This window comes from Neodiprion fabricii, chromosome 1 (genome assembly GCF_021155785.1).
Source record: "Neodiprion fabricii isolate iyNeoFabr1 chromosome 1, iyNeoFabr1.1, whole genome shotgun sequence".
Classification (NCBI taxonomy): domain Eukaryota; kingdom Metazoa; phylum Arthropoda; class Insecta; order Hymenoptera; family Diprionidae; genus Neodiprion; species Neodiprion fabricii.
Window position 1 is genome coordinate 7,019,321 of NC_060239.1, and position 21,701 is coordinate 7,041,021.

Below are 21,701 nucleotides of genomic sequence, written 5' to 3' on the forward strand. Positions count from 1 at the left end.
TTCTCTTTAATCGATATTTTTTTGATCCACGGATCAAAGTACCCGATTATATCTGGATGTATACATCTCTGCCTGATTCTTCATCTTCCGCTTCACTTGCATCGGTTCAACGTTGTTTCGTCGACCGGAAATGGGGGAATAAGATGACGGGAAGAAAATTTGAAGACAAAAAAATTAGCAATATTAAGGAACAGATTCGATTGCTTATATCCTTTCCAAAACTATGGTAGGTTTCCTTTCCGCGACATTGTTTTTACCACTCATTTTCAGGTTCACCTCTGCTTTTCTGTTAAGACGAGAAAAAAGAGAAAAAAACAAAAAAGAATTGAAAGTACGCCTAGGTCCGTACAACGAGGAACGTCTTTGTCGTTTGTTTCCCAAGTTTCTATCCAGGCTACAGTTGCGAATGCTTCATCATCCCCTGGCAGGTAGGGTTGAACCGAGATATTCCAGTCGTCTGGGAATTTGGCGACGAGTCTCTCGGGGCGTGAGATAAGCCGGAAGATAAGGTGGGAGATCCGACATCATTCGGTCGATAAAAAAAATTCTCGAGGAATCGATCGTCGCTCGGCTCATCTATGAGGTCAAGTTGAAATTCGAAGGGAACCGTTTCCGAACGTTCGAAAAACCCACGGGGTACTCGGGGACCGCGGTTATTCGGAGCTGTAAAACGAGCCCGGAAACACGTGGATCATCACCGTTCAGTAAGAAATCTCTGACGACGGTCCATTTCCTCGGACCGTATTAAGGGGAGGGAAACGCTACAGTTTTACGCACTAAGCTGCGACCCTCGTCTCCGTCAACCACTCTCCGATTCGTTGGAGTCTAAGCTATGGTGATCCTTTACCAGATCCGGACGGTTCCTTCGATCAGCAAAGAAGCGGCCGGGTGAAGGGTTCGTCAATCGCGTATATGTATAGTATATAGACGACGAGGCGACAAGCTCTCCGGTCAAATGTCCTCCCTCTCTCTCCAATTCCTTACTCTCAAGTGCTTTGTATTATACTCTGCTGTCTGTCTCTTCTGGTAACAGAGTAATTTTATTCTAATGTTCACGAATACACTAAATCTATCTATCTATCCTTCTCTCTTTCTTTTTACACTACTTGTACGCAATGAGTCAGTCATATTGTGGTTATGATATGTTTCTATCGTAGTCCTACTACATACTTGAGGTGTTACTTACGTTTTGCTAATTGATTGTCTCGTTTCTTTCACAAAAATATGTTACACTGCATTATTTATACCGATACTAATTGCGATTATCCATTTCCTATGAATTTTTCCTTACTAAATTATGTACCTATGCAATGCCACCTAGGTGACATTGTTCCGCGGTAATAATATTCCACCTATTTTCTTTCCGCAAATTGTTCCCAAACTTTTCGCGTTAACGTCGATCGATTGATAAAGCCCGAAATAGTTTGAATATGAGTTAAAATGTACATATATATATATCTATATACATATATTGCAAGTCGAGGTAAACGAATGAGGGTGACGGGTGGGGGTAGGGTGGGGGTAGAATTTTGAGGGTTGTAAAGCAGTTTGAAATATGGGTTGCGTCGAGGAGGCTTCGCGAAGAGATTCATGGCGTCTGGTAGAGATAGGGAATTGATCGTGGTTATATTACCGCAGGTGTGGTAGGGGTTCTTCGGAGTGGCGGTGATATTCCCTCGAGTAGTTTGCCACAAGCTGCCATGGTTCGCCTGCCTCTTTTCGAGCGGCGCGTGTCTTCGGTGAGCTCGTCTCTTGGAATCGCGGACCGATATCGACGCGACCCGGTTTTCGCGGTGTACCGACAACGAGAGACAAACGATTCCGATCAAGAAAGTCTGTTAATTTCATGGGCAGGCATCGAACGCTGATATTTACACGGATATCTCCACCCAACTTCCTGGAATTCCATCCCGAATCGTTTCCGAATTCGAATACCCCCCCTTTGTAGCAGCGAACTCGTTATTAATCGTTCTACTCGAGGGCTCGTTAGAAGTTCCGATCCCTCCCCCGGACGTATCACACCTACACAGACGCATACAACCAACGATTTTAATTAAACACAGAGTCGGAAGCCGGGCAAAGTTTCGCAGTCAGTCTCGCCACTTAAATCATATCCTCAAAATCTGACGTATCTATTACGCGGATCTCGAGTTGTGGGAAACTCGTGAGATATGCTTTATTTACGCCTAAGTATACGTATGCCTGTATTATGCAGGCAAAGTTTACAATACAGAAGGCGAGATATGATCGATCCGTCGTTTAGAGACTCGACTGAAATATGTAGAGAAGAGAATTTGGTTTGAACGAGGAGAATGGTCCATCTACTACACCGTGGAGGTATAAATCGAGTTTCAATGGTATGGGTGAGGAATTGGCGGAGGAATGAAGCCGCTGCCTGGGCATACACGCCGCAGAATTTACAGGCCGCATTGTGATATGAAAGGTGTATAGTTCAAGCCCCGTACACGTATAGCGGTGGGCGAAGAAAAGTAGAAGCCTAAGGCGGAAAATCCAGTCGAGGATCCTCGATCACTGAGCTCGGGAACCGGGTCTTCAAGCCTTTGACACGTGAGAGTCCTCCTTCTCTCTTGCCTGGCGATCCTCTTTTGTACCCCGAAGCCACGCTGTCGTCTCTCCGCGAGCAAGTTGTATGTGTACCTCTCCGCACACAATGCACCAGACACGATGAAAGGAACGAGCTCAATTCTAGCCGCGCATCTTAGGACCTTTTTTCAAAACCCCCATTCACCCCGAACGTCGAAATCTTATACGCAATGTTCGCTAAACTACACGGCGATTTTTCATCCGGTTTAAAGGTGCCTCCGTCATCCCCTTTCGTGCAACAAGTATTCGATTACCTTAATGGATAAGACGGTGCAAGTTAAATACCGATTCACCTTCTTCTTATCTTTGGATGGCAATTTGCGATCAGTTGACCATTTGTTGCCTGAACAAGTTTCGGCCAAAGATTTCCAATACTTGAGGTATGTTCCCTTTGTTATTTCGGTGATTAGGTTTTGCCTAGGTCAAAGCACCACGGTACCATCAAGTGACCATGGCCTCGGATTGCACGGATCGAATATGACCGTCGAACTTGATCGAAAAATGGGGTAGTGATCGCGTCTGCGACTCGGATGATAAATATTGTTGAAAGTTGTCTTTTTTCAAAATAATTCTATTCGTGCACCATCGGCACGTCGGCGTGAAATCGTGCAATTAAAATGACTATGGAAAGAGAATAGGAGTAAAAAGAAGGCAACGGTTGGAAACGGTAATGGTAACGTGGTGGTTGTGGGGCACGTATGCGGAGGATCCTAGAGCATACGAGGGTCCGCAAGGGGTCATTCCGTATGCCACGAACATCCGTGCATTATCATAAACGAGTAGGTACGTCGCCGGGTGGCTACGCCTCGACATTATCGCGACCGAAACTCCTCGTTTTTTTGCGTACGACCCTTTGAGGTGTACGTGGGTATAGGTGTACAAGGCGCCGGAGGCTGGAGGCAAATAACCGAGCCGGGGAAAAATTGCCAACGGGCGAAATTCGATATCGAAGATTTTTATCAGCGGTATATTATCTCCAAGATTCACGGATGTAACGTGGTTCGCGATCGACCGTGTACTCCAAAATGGGTTCCATTGGTTGTTAGTCTCTGAATATTCCTCGTATCGACACTGGAAATCACCCGGGAATGTTTTATTTCTTCTTCTTCCAGTTTGTTGGAACGCAATGGAATGCGAAGCAAGTAGTTACGCAGCTTCGCAGGTGTTCGCGCCGTCACAGCTGTTGGTACAAATTGCAAACGTAACAAGTTATGTATAGATCTGTGCAAATATAAGCTCGATACTTCTCAAATGACGTCCGACGAGTTTCTTTTGCAGAGCTGCAAGTTCTGCGAGAAACTGCATCTTCGTTGTACTGTCGTATCGAAGAAGCAGAGGCCGACTGTACGACTGACGTGGCTCGTTACGTTGCGTCGAACAACGACCAAATAAAAATTAGCAACGATAATTTATCGCAGCGAGAGCGTGAAAAGTGGAGATTCAGGTTCTTACCCGTTGACTTGAAGCAACGTTGCAATCGGAGATGGAAAAAGTGTCGACTATCGAGTCGAAACGGACCAGCTTCTTGGGGTGTTGCTGCTTCTTGGCGCGAGGGCACAACGAGCACATCGCTGGGTCCCCGGGGGTGGTCGGGGGCATAGCGAGAAGCTTTTCACTCTCCTAAACTCTATCTTTCCCAACTTTTTACAAATCACGATCAGCCACATTCACCGTTTGACGAATTGGAGAGCGTCTTCAGCTCCTTTCAATCCTTGCTTACTGACCACGGTGTCATTGCTTTGTTTTCACACTTCTGTCAACGGCGTTCATAGTGCGTAAAAGTCGGGTTTTCGTTACTTGTTGCACTCTTGTGTACGAGATACACGTTATATTATAAGTGGTAGAAATTCACAACGGAGAGACAAAGTCGTTACACAAGTTCGCTTTATACCAGTTTAAAATCAGCGTATTGATATCTCGGTTATAGGGGATGATCATGAATAATTCCATTCGTAGTTTTGGACCCTTTGATATATTTACGGAGGGTAATGGAGAACATAATAACTACAGATACTTGTACCAGTGAAAATAGATTGAAATGCGAGGAATGAAGATGAGAAAAAAAAAAAAAAAACGACGTTGACAGCGAAACATTCAACTGACAAAATACCTCGGCAAGATATATACATTCCTTTCTTTGCTGGTTACTCAATCGCGAGACTCGACGAGTATCATTTCGTGTCGTATTTTAGATCAAAGGACCTAAAAGCAGGACCTGGGGAGACTTTCTTTTCCCGCGTATTCAGGGGTGGCTTGAAAAAAAATTAGATTGAACGGTAGGAATGCACCGTATTAAGCCAAAGTCATTAGCTATTTCATGTCCGACAGTTAAAAAAAGCTTGCGTTACCCGAGAGAGACGACGTGTCGGGAAAATGGCAAGAAGAGAAAAACAAAATATATATATATATATGTGTGTGCGTGTGTGTGTGTGTGTATAGCTGTATAGAATAAGGGAAAGAAAGAAGAAGAAAACGACTGCGCACATACCCTATACTCGATGCCAGACACGTAGGACGTCTCGAGCACGTGACATGCGTCGTACAGCTTGATTATTTATTAAAGTGGTAATCGCAATTTTATCGGCTTCATATCAAGCCTCTGTCAGGTCTCTGCGGGGTGAATTGGATGCCTGCAGACTAATGCGCTACGGAATTAATTCATTACGAGCCTGATAACTTTTCGCTGCAGACGGTATCAAAATACGCAGGTATGTAGAACGTTGTGACAAGTGAATAAATGAGACCTCATTTTTCGTCAACTAGACATTTGACGAAAATTATACATCTTGATACTTATTCTATCATAATTGAAAACAAACGTGAAATACTAATGAAATTAGCTGCTAAGCAAAAGAACCACGATTTCGATTATAAAATTTGAAAATAAATTAATTAACTGATTCGTTTAATCCATTCGTCAAATCATTGTTAGGTAGATTTCAAACGTATTGCGAGTGAGCAAAAAGTTAATCACGGCTCGAAAACTTGCAAAATAATTTGAAAACCGCTTTCACACTGTGATTCGGTGATTGAAAAATTAAAAGGAGTAGGAGCGAATAATTCGTTGTTTTCAATTTGTCACTTCAGCGTTTTTAAAAAAGAGGGTAAAATTCATTAGAATAATCACCGTGAGCGCGTAATCTACAAGAATGCAGAATTTTTTGTTCGGCGATAGTTGGTAAACGGATTAAAAGAATCAGTGGCAATTCGCCACATCAACTGATTGGATTTTGAGCAAAATCGGTCGCGTCGGGTATGAATTTACTTGCAAAAGTAGCGAAAAAAGAGGAATATTCATTGATCGTTGACTCTCGTTACGATTGTCACGTTTAGCGGTTGCGTTAAAGCGAATATAAAAAGGGCAACGACATTTTACGAAGAGTTACCGCTGCGTGGGTTTAAATCGTTTATATTATATTGAGAGCGCGAGAGAGAAAGCTGATTATTTCTCCGGCGGGTATCCTGCAGGTTAAAAAGTGATAAAGGCGTTCCTCGTACCGACGGTGTAAAATAGACCAGGGGTTGGGCGCTAGGGGTGGAAAACGGAAGGGGCGGCGCTACGGGACAGACGTATCAAGTCGGAAGTGCGTGGGTTTAATTAAGCGACTCTTGTCTCCTTATTCCGTGGACAAAATCCACCCCTAGAATTTCACAGAGTGTCCTACCTGCCTCTCGTCTACCTTCATCCTCTCCTCGAGGGCCTTGATCTCCCCGCGCAAACACGCTAAATTAAATATTAAATCTTTCCTCGAGAGAGACAGAGAGAGAGAGAGAAGGGAGGGAAAGCTGCTGCCTAGGTATAAAAAGTTCACGAGAGTTTCCCTGGGGAATTTAGGCAGGTCCATAAGGTAAGTATATCATGTCTAAAACAAAGCACTGTAGGACTTTACCAAATCGGTAAACTTTCCCTTTCCATTATAACCCTGAGAGGAGGAACAAAATCTGGGCAAATATATTTACGAGGAAATACGTGTAACGCCAGCTGGCTCTTTAGTTGAGAATTTAAACTAATTTACAAACTGCAGATCAAGTCTGTATATATACATCGATCGCTGATGTGTAGACGTATTCATTTATTTCAATACTCCATCCAGAATTCGTTATTAACTCTCCCTCCGTTTTATCGGACTCTGAATTTAAATTTTCAAAAGCGTACTTCGCACCCAATTTATAAAGCTTTCGAAAGGATGAACCGTACAACAATACGCTTTGTGAAGCTACGTACGTGAATTCACCGAATAATAAATTCTGCACCGTCCGCGTACGCGTGTGTAATAGATATGTATTAAAAGAAAAAAAAAACGTAGAATAGAAGAAAAAAATATACCAACTCGCGTAAATTTCAATTTGAATGACAAAGGAGTAGGTAGTTTTTTTTTTTAATTGATACACTGGGTTATTTTAGTTTGCATGTTAAAAAAACCGACCGACGAAATTCAGCAAATTTTTTTTAATTCAATTTTTCGGTGCAGAAAAATATCGTAAAAGTTTGAAACTTGATTTGCCGTAGAACGGCAGCAACGCGTGCAATTTCCGTTGGTGTACATCGTCCAACGAATTGCGCGTCGACTCTTCGGCACGCGTTTGCATACAGAGTGGTAAATTAATTTCGAAATAGGTCGTAGGGAAAACTGTTTGACCACTCGATGTGTAGCCGAATAGCGCCGTAAAAGTATAACGTTGCGGTAAATTATACAGCGAAATTGATACCTGCGACACTAACGCTCTTCGAGGTGTGCAAATTTCGCGGCGATCGTATCGAGTTAGCGCTGCTTAGATACGCGGAGAATTTTAAGCACTCATCGGTTTAAACGACGGGGATTAAACGGACTCGTTGTAACTTTGGTGCAAATTTACTCCCGATGTTCTTCGCGTCGTGGTTATTTTGTTTGCAATGAGAACACGGGGAATGTGTACTTGGGGAAGTCGGTTTAGCTATTATAAGCCAATACCGAGTGTCGGTACGTATGTGTGTGTAATTTGTTTGGAAAACAACGGACTCGTGAGCTCATCAATTCGCCAAATGTGTAACGCGGGAAAACCGAGAGCTGCAGCCCCTTTTCTCGCCTCTGTTTAAAACGCTCTAATCCATCTTCGTTTCACCGTCCAGCAGTTTAGTTCATTGAAACAAATTTCAAATGGTAAAAAGAAAAAGCGTTGGGAATTTTTCCAAGTTAATCTTCATCGTTCTGCGATTAATACTACATGGAAGGGTGAGTTTGAATGGGGCCACAAATCGCCGGGGGGAAGATAATTGAAAATGAAATCGGAACAAAAAGAAGGAAAAGAAACAAGGAAAAACACGGTTTCGTTATTTTTATGTGCACGAGTCGATTTTGTTCGTCGAATAACCGAAACAGTATCTTCGGCTTGAACGCGGCTTAAATGATTTCACTTTCTTGGTTCGTTGATTGAAGATTACGAGATTTTTTTCCAGGGATACCGGCGAAACGCCGCGAACGTATCGAATCGGAGTATAAATAAAACCCGCACTACCGATCCTCGCCGTTTCGCAATTCTGCACGAAAAGAAAATGATAACTGAAAGAAAAAAGCAAACGAAGGCGAAAAATAAAAACGGCATTTTATTTGTACACGCGAACGCGGTAGTAAAAAATTATCGAGTACCCGACGTTTATCACCCCGACGGGAAAACAGCTGTGTTATAGCCGCGAAACGGGGACACAAAAAGAAAGAACGTGAGAGCTGAGGAAAAAAAAGAAGATGAACAACAAGCCGAAGCAATAATTATGGAAGTTACTGTCGAAATTTTTGCTACAAATTGTAGTTTCCAAATCGATACGTGAACTAAAACTAATCGTTCGAACGTGATGCGTTGAGCCTTGGTGCGTAAAATGAAAAGATTGAAACGAAGAATAAAGAGAAGAAAAAGAAAAAAATTGAGAAACGTAGCAAACGTTCAATCCGTTGAAATCACGTATCGGTACAGTTATTTATTTATTTTTTTGCCGGTTCATGGAAATTCGTACAGTAATAAACAGATTTAATCGAAAGTTGTTACGTTATAATAATCACTAACTAATACGTTTAAGAAGATCAATTTGATAAGTGCATTCAATTTCTCTACAATCTTTCCCTTAGAATACGTTGCATAGGTAAGTCGACAATGATATCGATGCAAAAATTAATTGTAAATTAGTAAAACGAAATATTTTTAATACCGAAAAAAAAAAAAAAAAACAAATAACAAAAATTCTGCGATAACTATTAGAAGGCGGGGAAAATAATACTGGTAATATATTTAATAACAGTAAAACGAGAAATTTTTGTCAACAAAACGGGATAATTCCAAGTTGTCAAAAATACAATTCTATCAACCCACCGGGAATATAATAATTACTCGATAATCATCATTTTACTCGCAGACAAATGAGAATTGACGAGAAATTCTTCGTTTATGCAAAAAAAAATGTTTGAAAATAAATAAATAAGTAAAAAACGCAACAATTTTTCGCGGCAATGCCAACGCGCAGGTCCAGCGTAACATGACGTTATACCCCTTTTTCGGCTGCAGTAACGGAGTCACGCGGCTTTCAGCGGAACTTACATGTGAAGCTAATGCGCGTGTCAGATGGAACTGCGCGCACTGCGTGCCCGGATCAATGTTTTCTCTCCCTCTATCTTTCTCTCTTGCTCTCGGGCAAATTATCTCTTTAGATCTGACAGTTCCGTCGTCGCGTATGCGTGTGGGGAAATCGTTTGTGTCATTTCTGTCCGTGTTTCTAACGCACCTTGCGCACACATTTGATGCCTGTACAACTCTACTCGAAAGTCTATTTATGTAAAATATCCTAGACGTAAGATGTACATGTGTCGTATCACTTGCAAATGTTACGTAAAAATGTCACGATTCATCCAGACAACGAAACGCGACGCGACGGTGTAAAAAGCCGAGATAAATTTATACCAAACGGATGTGTGTAACGTTATTTTCTTACCCAATTGCGTGAAGCAAATTATCGGCTGTGAGAGGTTTACGTTCATGCGATTGATCGTCGATCGTGCAGCCGAATGTAAATTAGTGGGTGCAGCTACGCCTTTTCACGGTTAAAGTCGTGATACGTGATACCGTCGTTTCAACGTTTTATTCACCTTTAAAATCGGTACATAAATTCTTTACTCAGCGGATTAACTTGTATCATAAACTCTATGAAACATGTACGTATCGTTATTTTTTTTTTTTTTTATCTTGAACCACGACTCGATGAAATCGCGTTCAAGCACAGAAACCCACGAATATTAGACATTGTTGTTTGATGTGTAACTTTCCTTGCGGGTTACGCAATTCTGATAACAGAACCATCGATTATTCTGTTCTGTTATTTAATCTAAAGAAATTTCGCTGATTTCGTGGTAATATCTGGCAAAGCCGAATTAATCGAAATAATAAGGAAAATTTTAAATGTGGGGTATATAAAGCAAACGGACCTGAATCTCGGTAACAAAAGCGAAATTTTTGTTGCATTACAAACCCACACCCATAACCTACATTACAACTGGCACGCCTCCTCCACGTGGTTTAAATATGGGCCAGCCTGCAAGTTTGACGCGAAACCATAACGCGCACAATTCAACGCTGAGATGCAAAACGACGCGGGTAAATCCGACTTTCAATCGCTCGCGAAAACGTTGCTTATAACGTCGAAACGATGCAGAAATTCTTGTGCCTAGCTAGGGAAACACTGACATACGACGCTGCGCGAATTCGGCGTATACTGGTGAAGATTGCCGAGATGCCAGGCGCGCGAATCTGGACCGAAAGGGACGATACTATTCCTCCGAGTGGTAACCGAGTCCCGAGGGAACCGTGGGAGAGCCGCGAAGTTCCGCGGACAAAGCTGAAAGCTCTTCGAGCTTTCGGGCGGTAAGCAAGGTGCGCCCCGGAATTCCAACTCCACTCCAAGATCGCCGGCATTCGATTGATCAGCGAATCGGGAAACTGACTTCGCGGTCGAAAAGCTTCGCTACGATGCCAACAATTTCAGGATTTGTATTTGCGGAATATTCAGCGAGAAGAGTGTCGTTTAAATATTCAAAAACACCGAAACACTGAGCTTGATCGAGTTTTAATCGAACTTCTAAACATACGGTTTAAACTTTTTTTTTCTCTCATTGATGCTATATTATTCCTTTTAACACAGGTGAAAATCGTGACTCTGTTGATGAAAGTTCATTCTTATTTGTTACATGGTGAAAATATAAGTGAAAAATTTTGTCCCACATGTTAGAAATGCGACATTCGCTTCGCGTATTCTGTGCACGACTGCACGGTTATCTAGCCTGTATGACAAAAGTTGGAAAAAGTGGGAAATGCGGTCGCTGCGAGTCGCGCAGAAGCTGAATTTTCATTTATACGACGATGAAGAATCGCGTGGTGTGATGGGTACGATTTTCCTCTTCGCGTTACAATATATATATACGTTTTATTTTCTCTATCGCTATTTTCAGACGTTTTTTTCCCACAGCAACCAATAACGACGGCGGCGGTTCATTCAAACGCGGTCAAAAAAAAAAAGTTCGAGGGAGTGTTCGTGAAGGATTGTACCAGATCACGGCTCTCGGAATTAACACGTTGTGAGAAATTGATGGTTTTTCGAATGGCGAGAGTTAATTCTACCGGGATACTGGACGAGCGACAAATGCGTCGTTTTGATTGAAATTTCTGCACTTCACCGTATACGAATGTGAAACAAAGTGCGAGTTTATTCAAACCCAGAGTATAATTGCCAGTCGTGATTCGTGGAATTCGACTCTAGCGCCTTTTTCTATTCAAGTATTATACATATAAAGCAAACGAGAATGACCAAATGGCGACATTGTTGTATTTTTATCAATAAAAACGTCGATGTTCAATTTCAGCATTGTGAAAGGAAACCAACATTCTGGTGAAATCACCCTTTTTGCCCCCCCCCCCCCCCCCCCTTCCTTCTGATTTAGTAGTCGTCACATATAAAAGACATATCTCACAAAATGAATAAAGTTGCCGCTTCAACAAACATCGTTATTCTGAGAACAGTTTTGTTTCTGATTTGTGCCTGTTGGATCGTTTCTTTACGCTCAACGAAGCCGTTGTTTTATTCCGTAGCGCGAGTTCGTTGCGTTATATATGAAATAAAAAAAATAAATAAATAAATAAAGACGAGACACCCGGTACGTGAAAAGTGCGCGTACACGAATACGTAAAACGAAGTACACATAATGTTTCACGTCGGTCGGCTCGTTAAACTGGCTTTCATGAAGCTATATAATGGCATTAGGTAGGCATTCACATTCGCTTACGGCGCTTCGTAATCGCCATTGTCCATCGGTCATGTGGAGTACCTAACGCGAATAGAATCGGACGAAATATCGGAGAGCCCTCGTTGTTTTCTGTTTTTGTTAAATTCAATATCTCGCATCTCGCGAGACTGAAATTTTTTCCACCAGCAACGATCGACCGATGCATATGCGTGTCAGCGGTAGAAATAATAAAATATGCGACGTCGTTTAGGCACACACGATGCAAAGCAAATATTGAACCTGACGGGTATATTCGCTACGACTCGGGCTGACCATACCGTGCCTTTTACTACTCGCGACAAGGCTGCGAACACGGTTGTTGGTACATTCTTTGCTCGTGTTGAGGGAATTTAAGACAAAATTGTCACGTTTCAACGAATCAGGAGCAAAACTTTAGATTCAATCATATTTATATGCGATCACATTTTGATTGGATTGTTCACAGAGTGAAACCGATCAATTTTCTTAACAGTAAGTGCATAAGACCTAATTTTTAGACGAAATTTCTCTCAATAATTGACAGAATTGACTGAGTCCCCTGAATTTTTTCAGGTTCTTTATACAACTGTTCAATTATTTGTAAATATTTGAAACGATTTTGAAAAAGAGCCTTTTTAAAATTCTCAAAAACTGTATTTTCTTTTCTGTTTCTAGTTTCTCAGATTAAAAAAATAATATATATTTATGAAGAATTGAGCACTTGAATGAAAAATCTGAAAAATTCAGGGTACCGTTACAGAGTTGGGACAATGGCAGAAATTTTTTATAAATCAAATCAAAAATGGTGAAGAACAGACGTTGGTCGGTTTTGCATGGAATTCCCCATACATATGATAAGCTTGAAAATTTCGATCAAGTTATAAAAAGCTGACTTTCCGAGTGACATTGATAATTATTATAAAATACAACTGACTCAAAAGTTAATTCGCTACAAGGAAATTAACTTTAATTTTCATCAAAAATTTGTTCTCCGTTTCACCTGTTTCACATTTTTTTATTTTGGGTTTTTTTTTTTTTTTGTTTCGAAAGAACAGATGAAAAAAACAAACTTTTGGCCGCACCCTGAAAACTTTACCGTCAGTTAACCGCATTGATCGACGTCAATTATCGGGGATGACTCAAGTCGCGGAAGGTCGTCTCGGTTGGTTCCGCCCTTGCGTATCGAGCAAGTATTTGGTTTACCCGTCAGCGTCACGCGAGGATTTACAGGCGCATATTTCCAACAGCACGTCGCCTGTTGCCACATACTGATGTACCTTGCGGTATCGCAAGTGAGTCGTTTTTTCCTCCATCTTTCTTTCTCTATCCTTCCCTTTATTTTTTTCCTTCACTTTTATGACGGCATATTGTAGTTTGCGTGACCTCGCCGACGTAATCGCGGCAATTTTGACGTGCCCGTGAATGTTCTGTTCTCCGCGGTGCAGGTGCGGCGAAACGGAACCGGCCAGTTCGGACGACGATATCGCGCGACGGTCTTATCGTCCCCCGGATGTCACGAAATCGTAAGCTCCGTGTTTTAAGGGCTGCGTCACATGCGGAAAAGGCCTTTGTATCGTTTAAAACTTTACTTTGCTATGCGAAATATGGTTTTTCATCGTCGTAACGAGGCATTCGATAGACCCTTGCAAATACGTGAATATTATAATTGGTGAAACGGTTCAATTATAGTGATTCTAATTGAACGATATGAACAAACTGATATCCGAGTAATGCGGGTAGTAAGTAAATATTTCATCAGAAATACATTGTAGAAGTGATGAGTTGAAACGTAAAGTAATACAGTTCAATTATAAACATAAAGTATCGATTAGTGAGCCGTGATTCGGATGAAAGACGGCGAAAGATCAGCGAGCCTTAAACGTAATGAGAAAGAAACGTGCTGTGTGCGTACGTAGGCTGACAATATAATTAACGTCCGTTAGGCTAATTGAATTCCCAGTGAGACGTTAATTGGCTGGAGAGACTGGTTAGAGTCAGAAAGTAATTTGCAATTAGCCTAATCCGTCCGTTACAACGAAGAACCGAGGCGTCGAATTGTTCACGATTCAACGAACGACTTGGTAAGTTGTTGATTTCATTGGCTTTGCGTTGCGTACGCCTTGGAAGCAGAAATCGTCGATTGGGCAGGCAGCCGATATTCGAGGCTGAAAATAACGTGGAAATACAGAAGAAGCCAGATTCGAAAGAAAAGAATGAAAAAAAATTTTTTTTTTTTTTTTGCAGAGCTCGGGCAATTATCGCGGGGCAATTATTTCGACGATTTTAAAGGGCTCTTGGCAGTTTAGCTTTTACCTGCTCAATTAGTGATGGATGGGGCTTCTAAAGCCTGCGCCTATCGGTTTGCTCGAGCTGTTTTATACGTGACCGAGTGCAAAGTCTATATACACACATTGCGGAGATTGAAAAGTTTACTGATTGATCGTATCCGGCTCACGGTTATTCTACAGCCTGACTCGATCCTGTGCTCAACGCTGTTACAGGGAAGGAAAACTGGAAGGTGAAAGATGGAAGAAGAAGCGACAGAAGAGTTTTCGCGATTTTCGCAAAAAATGTCATCGCGGATATGAAACTTTGAAACTTCGGAACGAGCAGAAAATAACGCAAACTTTAACTGGTACGTTAATAATTCTTTTGGAATTCGAATAAATTTGTCGGTAAATTTTTATGAATTCATTCCCTAAACTTCAAACATTTGATCAATAATACAGTTCGATGAAACGATGTGAAAAGAATTTGTTCTTGTCTTGTTTGAAATTTTTAAAAAATAGATGAATCTTGCGAAACCTCGTAGTCAGTCGCATAATTTTTATAAAAATACTTGCTCAAATTTGAGATTATTTTATAATTATCGGTTCAAAAAGAAGTCCACAAGTTAATTAATTATCCGGATTGTTCATTTTTCACTTTGAGATTTACAACTCCTTGCGCGTACTCAATGTCCTGACAAATTGCGAGCCTGCACAGCGTCAATTTTTCCTGGCGCATAAATTCTTCGCGATTTTATGATCGGCCTGCAGCCCTGAAATGATGCCGAGTCGTCTTTCGCGAAAAAAGTGTCAAAATTCCCCCTCGCGTTATCAGAGTTCCATTTATGCCCTTTCACCTTATCGGGTACTTTGCAGCTGCTTACATATTTCAGCCCTGCACGAGTCTCAACTGTGAAAATACAATTTTTCATTTTTCATAGCCCCGCTCGGGCTTATTTTTCAGGTAAATTAAGGAGTGACTTGAACTCCGCTCCTTGGTCGATAAAACCGTAGTGAAATGGGTGGGGATCAAAACTTGGGAGGGTGAATATTTCGAACGGCATGTATACCGAAATTTCAAACATGCGAAAATAAAATAGCGAACGATGAATAGTTTGAAATTTCGATGTATCGGTCATTCGACATATTCACCCTCCCAAGTTTTGACCCCCAACCGGTGAAATTTGTGTAACTTTGATAAAATTAGCAAGATATAATCGATAAAGCCTAAAGCGCGATAAGGAAAATCGAAGTGAAGGCAAGTGAATAAGCTGCAATATTAATCGTGCGGCAACGAAACGCTATTCGTATCGTTATAGAGGCGACGAGTTTTATCGCGACTTTACAAACAGCGGGAGCCGTAGCCTTGAACTAAAATACATCCTGCTGCCCGTTGCTGATCATAAAATCTTACAGGGTGCAAGAATAAAACAGTCGATAATTACAAACGCGAAGAATGCTGAATCGCTCCCACGATTTAACAATTTATTTATGTCACACGGTAGTTTTACCGTGACGCTGATGAACTGACTATAAGCAATGACATTGTTTTTTGTTTCTTCACTTTCTACGTGTAACTCGAGTTATTTTTTTCCCACGAGCTTGCGACAAGCTTCTGTTTCAAAAATTTCACAACTTATTTCCCGTGATAATTGCTCGGGCTAAAATTTTATCTACTTTCGCGTACAATAACGATGGCTGTAATTTTCGTTTCAGAGCTTCATGTTTATCGTAAGACCGAATCATTGTCGCAGTAATCGTAAAACTATGAAAAAAGATGTCAATACTACGTAAGTATTTTAATTTTTTCAAAAATATTCCACATTTTGAAAATCCCTGACAATCTTCTACACCGCGAGGTAAATTTCTGCTCGCCTTTCCACCGATCCCGGCAGCTCTTCGAATCATTCGCTCAAGATTGATCTCCATTAGCCTCCCCCTAGATTTTCAAGCCCCTCACGGAACGTATCCGGGTCGGTAAAATCCTCCCACGCCAATTTATACATCCGGAGAGGGTGTCGCGCGATTGAACGAGATTTCGACGTCATTACCTGATCAGAGATGCGCGATGGAGCGGCGATCAATCGGCCAAGCAAACACACAAACAAACAAACAAACAAATAAACTAACAAGCAAGTGGGTAATCCGTAAGACGACGGCCTCGGAGTATCGATTCAACGAGCTCTAAGAGTGCTCCAAAATACGTCCGCTTAGCCCACTTCCGGCCACGGCTAGTGCGATTCGTTGTCTTACAAATTTCGATTTACGCTGTCTCCGCGCAGAGGCGGAAGTAAAGAACAGGATTTTGTACTCAGGTTAATTCAGTCCAGACCCAACAACGAGCCATCAATCTACGACGTTGAAGACAATCAGAAAGATAAATTACTAACGGCAAATTCGAAGCTGGAGTGAGAATAATTTTCGCCAACAAGTGGCTTGCGGCAAATGGAAAATTGCGCGATATCGCTTTTCGCAATGCCCGGTGTGTTATTACGGTAACCGTCGAGGAAAAAGTGGCTCGAAGAAAAGAGGCGAAGTGTCGTTACAGCAGATCAATACAACGAACTGCGTATTACAGAGTAGGTTTAGTTCGGTACTTTAGTTTATCAGGTGCGGAGGGGGGTGAAAAAAGCCGGTTCGAAAGTGGGGCAGTTTTTCCTCATCGAATCGTTCGTTTCAACGCGGCGTGAAAATAATTTCGATTTTTCTTTACACCTGCACTTTCGTCGCTTGCTTTTTGGTACTTCTGTTTTTTTTTTTTTCTTTTCCTTTTTCTTTTTTTTCTCCACACTCGCGTTACCGGCAACGTTCGACCGACGACCGCAACACTCGCGAGAAGGTGACAAGCCGCGTTTCTTTCGCGTACTGACTGACTGACTGACTGACTGACTGACTGACTGACTGACTGAATGTTTGGCCACGTGTTGTGTCGCCAGCACCGGCTGCGGGCTCATCGACGGTATTACAGTAGCCTGAAATCCGCGTGATGTTTGGTGCTGCCATCGCCGGCCGATCCGCCAACACGAAACACTCGTTGCGAAACCCAAAGGGTGAAACACCCCGATGATAGGAATTGACTAAAGATACCTCGAGTGCTCCTCGGGATTGAAGGAAGTGGTTTTTCTTTCTTTTTTTTTATTTTTCCTTTTTCTTTTTCTTTTTTATTCACTCAAATAATGGCGCGTGACTTCGTAGCTTCCTTTTTTCCGTCGTGTTATTCTAGTGCTTCTTGAATGCAGAGACGGGAAAAGAATGACACTCGACGAGAGAAAGAGAACCTTCTCATTGCTACGTGACTAACGTAATATTGGATACGATTTCACACTCGACGGAGTAGCGATATATTATACGTGAATATTTTTCTCACACGAGTAGATTTAGGTACAATTCGTTAATCGGTGAATCGCGGAATAAAGCAGAGCTTGCGGAAATCGTATACTGCTTGTTGGTCGTGACTAGAGCCCGGATAAATAGGTATGTATGTATTAAAAATTACAAGGTACGTACATATAATATAGATTTAGTAAAACTAAGTTATGGAAAATAGAATCTGCATTTTCTGGCTCCAAACATATATACTTTATGTGGAAAATCGAATAAGGAATGAAAATGATTCAAATGAAAAATATGTATTTACATGTTAATCCGGGCCCCAGTTACGATATACTCAAAAAAGTATCGAATTTTCACGACTCGGTGTCGTTTACCAGTTTTGTTTTACAAAATTATTGATGCGACGGCCAAGCGGAGCTTCCAAGCTTACCGAACCGCGTCGGTATTACAGCGTGATTTCGTACTTGCGGAGCTTCATCGATCCTCTCTCCAGCAACGTTAAAGCTCGCCAGAGTTCACTGACTTGAATTTAGGTGGCGGTGAACGCGGATAATTTAGGGTTGGTATATTATTACATGCGCATAACTGCTTACGCTGATATATAATTCGAGTTTGTACGTACGTCTTGTGAAATGTTTTTTAGCTTCGCGACTCTGACGGTTACGCGTATAATTTTCGCTTTGTTTTTAAGGTCCGTGATAAAATCGCTAAGGAAAGTGTACTCGAGTTTCAAAAAAAAAAAAAAAAATGTTATCATTACACAATTTCTTTGAATAATCGACGGATCGTGTGAAAACAAAATAAGAAGTGTTATTTTCAGATCCAGTCGAGGGTGTAAACGACGATGAGACAAAATAATGAAACTGGCGATAAAACTGACCTTGTTCAAGTTATCGGAGTGAAGAATACGGTCGACCGAATTCAGTCTAGGAACTCCGTCCAATTGGCTGGCCTCCTTCAGTTGTGCGGGGGATGGTGGCGGGGGAAGTTGTTCTTCCGTGCCGCTACCAGCGAATCTCGTCTTCTGGAACAATGAGAAAATTACGTACCGAAGGGGTCGGCTGTATAACCGAACGAGAGAGTCCGTTTCGGTTCAAGATGTGACAAACCCTGTTTACGGGGCTCATTGGATCAATATTATTATTCCTTTCAGAAAGGATACGGAATTCGTGTACCACGCAAGAATTTCTTTTGCACAATTTCGATTCATCGGATCGATATTCACCGTTGATCGGATACCGTGACAACGATCGTGTGAATTATTTACACCGGGGATAGAAGAAAAAAAAATAAGGGACAAAGATAAACGGAGAGAGGCGGAAATAATAGAAATTGACAATCGGATACGTGACCAAAAATTCTGAACGTGACAGCGAGGCGAAAGCATTTCAACATACGGCTGCGAAGGCAGGAATAGGCGAGCCCTTGCAGGGCTAATCGCTTGAAATCCGGGATTTATCATACTGTGGATGTACCAGGTGGGCTTCTCGATCGGGTCCATTTTTATTTTATTTTTCTCGCTATCAAGTTTTTATTTTTTTTTATTTTATCTTTGTACTGTCTAGTCCCGAGACTAGACGTAGTGAAAACTTGACTCGGACTAAATCCCTTTCGATTTACCGTCACGGGATTTAATTATAATCGCAGTTGTAAGGCTGACATTCGATTTGTATGAATCTGTACTGTTTCGGTTTATTTGCTTCACTGAATGACTACGAAAAAAAATATATATATATATATATGAGAAAATAGGGACCCTCGATACGAAGTGACGATCTTTACGAAGCTTGTAGAATCGATTTCATCACTGATTCATTCAAAGAATTGAGTTCGCTTCTTAGGTATATAATTACAACGTGATAACGAGAAACGGTGTTTTCCCCCTTTTAACAAGATTGAATCGAATTATTGTAACAAAACAAATACGACGGTTTGAGCTTGATTGATGATATCGTACACACATATAGCGGAGTGAATAAATTGGGTGAAAATAATTTCGTGAGATCGTTTCGCTGAGAAGGAAAATGGAGTGCGGATATCGAGTTGAAAAAAATATGGAGCATCGAAATAATTATCTCCGCAATTGCGATCATCCACTATACCTATCTATATAGACACCGTGAATAAGATTAATTTCGTAAATCACCGAGAAGAATACGGAAAATGTTTTTTTCCGCAGATTTTGAAGGTATCGTGCCACTGCTGGTGGATCGCTGGGCGTTCAACTTGTAACAATAAACACAGCAGCGGCTATTCTTGATTGGGGTATGAGAAATGTTTATCTTCACTGCATCGCGAACGAACCAGTGAGAAATAACGAAAAACGAACAAACCGACGCCTCTCGCAACCCACGTCAAGGACCGTACTACAAAACCTGAGTCGTTAGCCACAAAAAATCAGACTCGTCAAGCATTATCATCGTACAGTCGGCAATATATAGCGTGAAGAAACGTGAGGCGAAATCATTTCGCGAGGTCTTCAATTTTCCTGAAAACTTTTGCTTGCCACACCTCTAATTGCGTAAGAGGAAAATACATCTTTACGATATTCGTCCTTACTACCGATTAACTAATTTGCGACACAGTTTAAAATTAATGTATCGAACGTCGGATAAATTATCAATTTTTTGGGATCGATTAGTGACTGCAATCAGCTTACTTTGTCCCAGCAGCATCCGCACAGATTTGACCGATCGCGAGATGAGCGATTGCCGTGGAGGTCAACGCGATTCGGACTTTTTCCGCAAAACGAAGACACCGAGTTACCGCTACGTTTCGGTCTTCTGCGTTTCCTCACCTTACTCGGTACGGCGTACATGTAATCACTGAAACGTCGGCGAGAATGTCGCACTATGGAAACCCAGTCGATCATGACGAACGATGTTCGAGAGAGTAGAGTAGGTGTGTAAGAATTAAAAAAAAAAAAAAAAAAAAAAAGAGAGAAAAAAGACGACAAAAACGATGCACGGGTTGATTTACGGTTCGTTTCACTCTACGTAGCTTTTCCGCCTCGACGCTGCTGCCCTCGTCTTTTTCCTCTTATTATCTCTTAGAACTTGACCGAGGATCGTCGTATCGTCGTGTTCCAAGACCGATCCGAGTTGTAAATCTATTCGCGAGAATTTTGTGCGAAAAACGTCATGGAGTATGGAGCGGAGCACGTGACGCGAGGCGAGGGTCGTTCGAAGACTGCCGACGCGGCATGTTCCTCGCGAAGTTCCCGTCGTCGTCCCGACGCTTCCGCCAAGGTGGCGTCTAATTCCGACGCCGAACGGCGAGAGCAGCCAACGCCGCCGGGCGCCAGAGCCACTCTTTTGGTCTGATTAAGCTCGCCTTACTAAATCTCACGCTATCCTGTCCCCGGTTTCTCTTATATATCAGCCCCGGCTCATTTACCCAGGGGATGTTTTTACCGGGGAAGGGGTTAACAAGCCCGGAATATACTCCGGTGACTACGCAACTCTTCGACGCCTCGCTCGAGTCGAAAGCCAGCCGACGAATACCTTGGAAAATTATTCCCCACCTCGTATTTTGGCGATATCAGGTCTTTTACTATTCGCCGTTACTGTCACAGTTGCGATAAAGGAGCGGAGGACGGTGGAGAGAGGATGGAAGACGAGAAGGGGACGGAAATAACAAAAGGGTCAAAATTAATGGTGGAATTTGATCCCGGACGGGAGTCGTATGAGTGACGGTAGGGTGATGATGATTTGAAAATATTAGGTTCGACCGATCAGTTGACGGCGAAAGAATTTCGTTTGTCGCGTATCGCATTGCGTAGATACTTACAACGCTGCGTTTAGTTGCGATAACGAGAAATCGAAGGCGGTATAAACGATGTGAGAAGGGTTACATTTTTATGCTAACCCGGAAGCTGGAAATATTGAAAAAGTTTCTCGCAAAGTGAAATAACTAAGTCGCGATTCGCGCGATACAGCGTGGTTGAAAATATGATATTGAACGGAAGAGGAAGAGAATAAAATTGGAAGTCTTACATTACACGTGAACTAAACTTCCGTTATCGATAGATGGAAAAATTTGATTTCTAAAGTTTCTCTGAAAAATTTGCGATTCAATTGCGGAAAGTCGATCGCTTCGATTTGAGCTATAAGTCCACAGAAACAAACACAGCCCGCGATACTCGTGTCATAATCCTGAGATGGCTGATTTTTTTCGGACCGTGGCTCGCTCGGTATCTGAATGCTCATCCGGAGAGGGA

General features: G+C 41.9%; 1 protein-coding gene and 1 long non-coding RNA gene across 14 annotated transcripts in view; one reads left to right on the forward strand and one right to left on the reverse strand.

Annotated features, from left to right (window-relative positions):
• Window positions 1–21,701, reverse strand: part of LOC124177144 (disks large 1 tumor suppressor protein) — a 301,091-nt gene that overhangs the window by 124,633 nt on the left and 154,757 nt on the right. For 10 of the 13 annotated variants that reach the window (XM_046559275.1, XM_046559224.1, XM_046559284.1 and 7 more), the window contains one exon: window positions 18,363–18,506. In XM_046559275.1, the coding sequence (XP_046415231.1) occupies window positions 18,363–18,506 (144 nt within the window). Of the gene's footprint in view, window positions 1–4,056; window positions 4,551–18,362; window positions 18,507–21,701 lie in introns of those variants that run through there. The other 3 variants (XM_046559205.1, XM_046559295.1, XM_046559303.1) reach the window with 3 other exon arrangements.
• On the forward strand, window positions 9,273–11,477 carry LOC124177317. The gene is made up of 3 exons (XR_006869584.1): window positions 9,273–10,221; window positions 10,296–11,007; window positions 11,090–11,477. It is a non-coding gene; the product is annotated as an uncharacterized LOC124177317 (long non-coding RNA).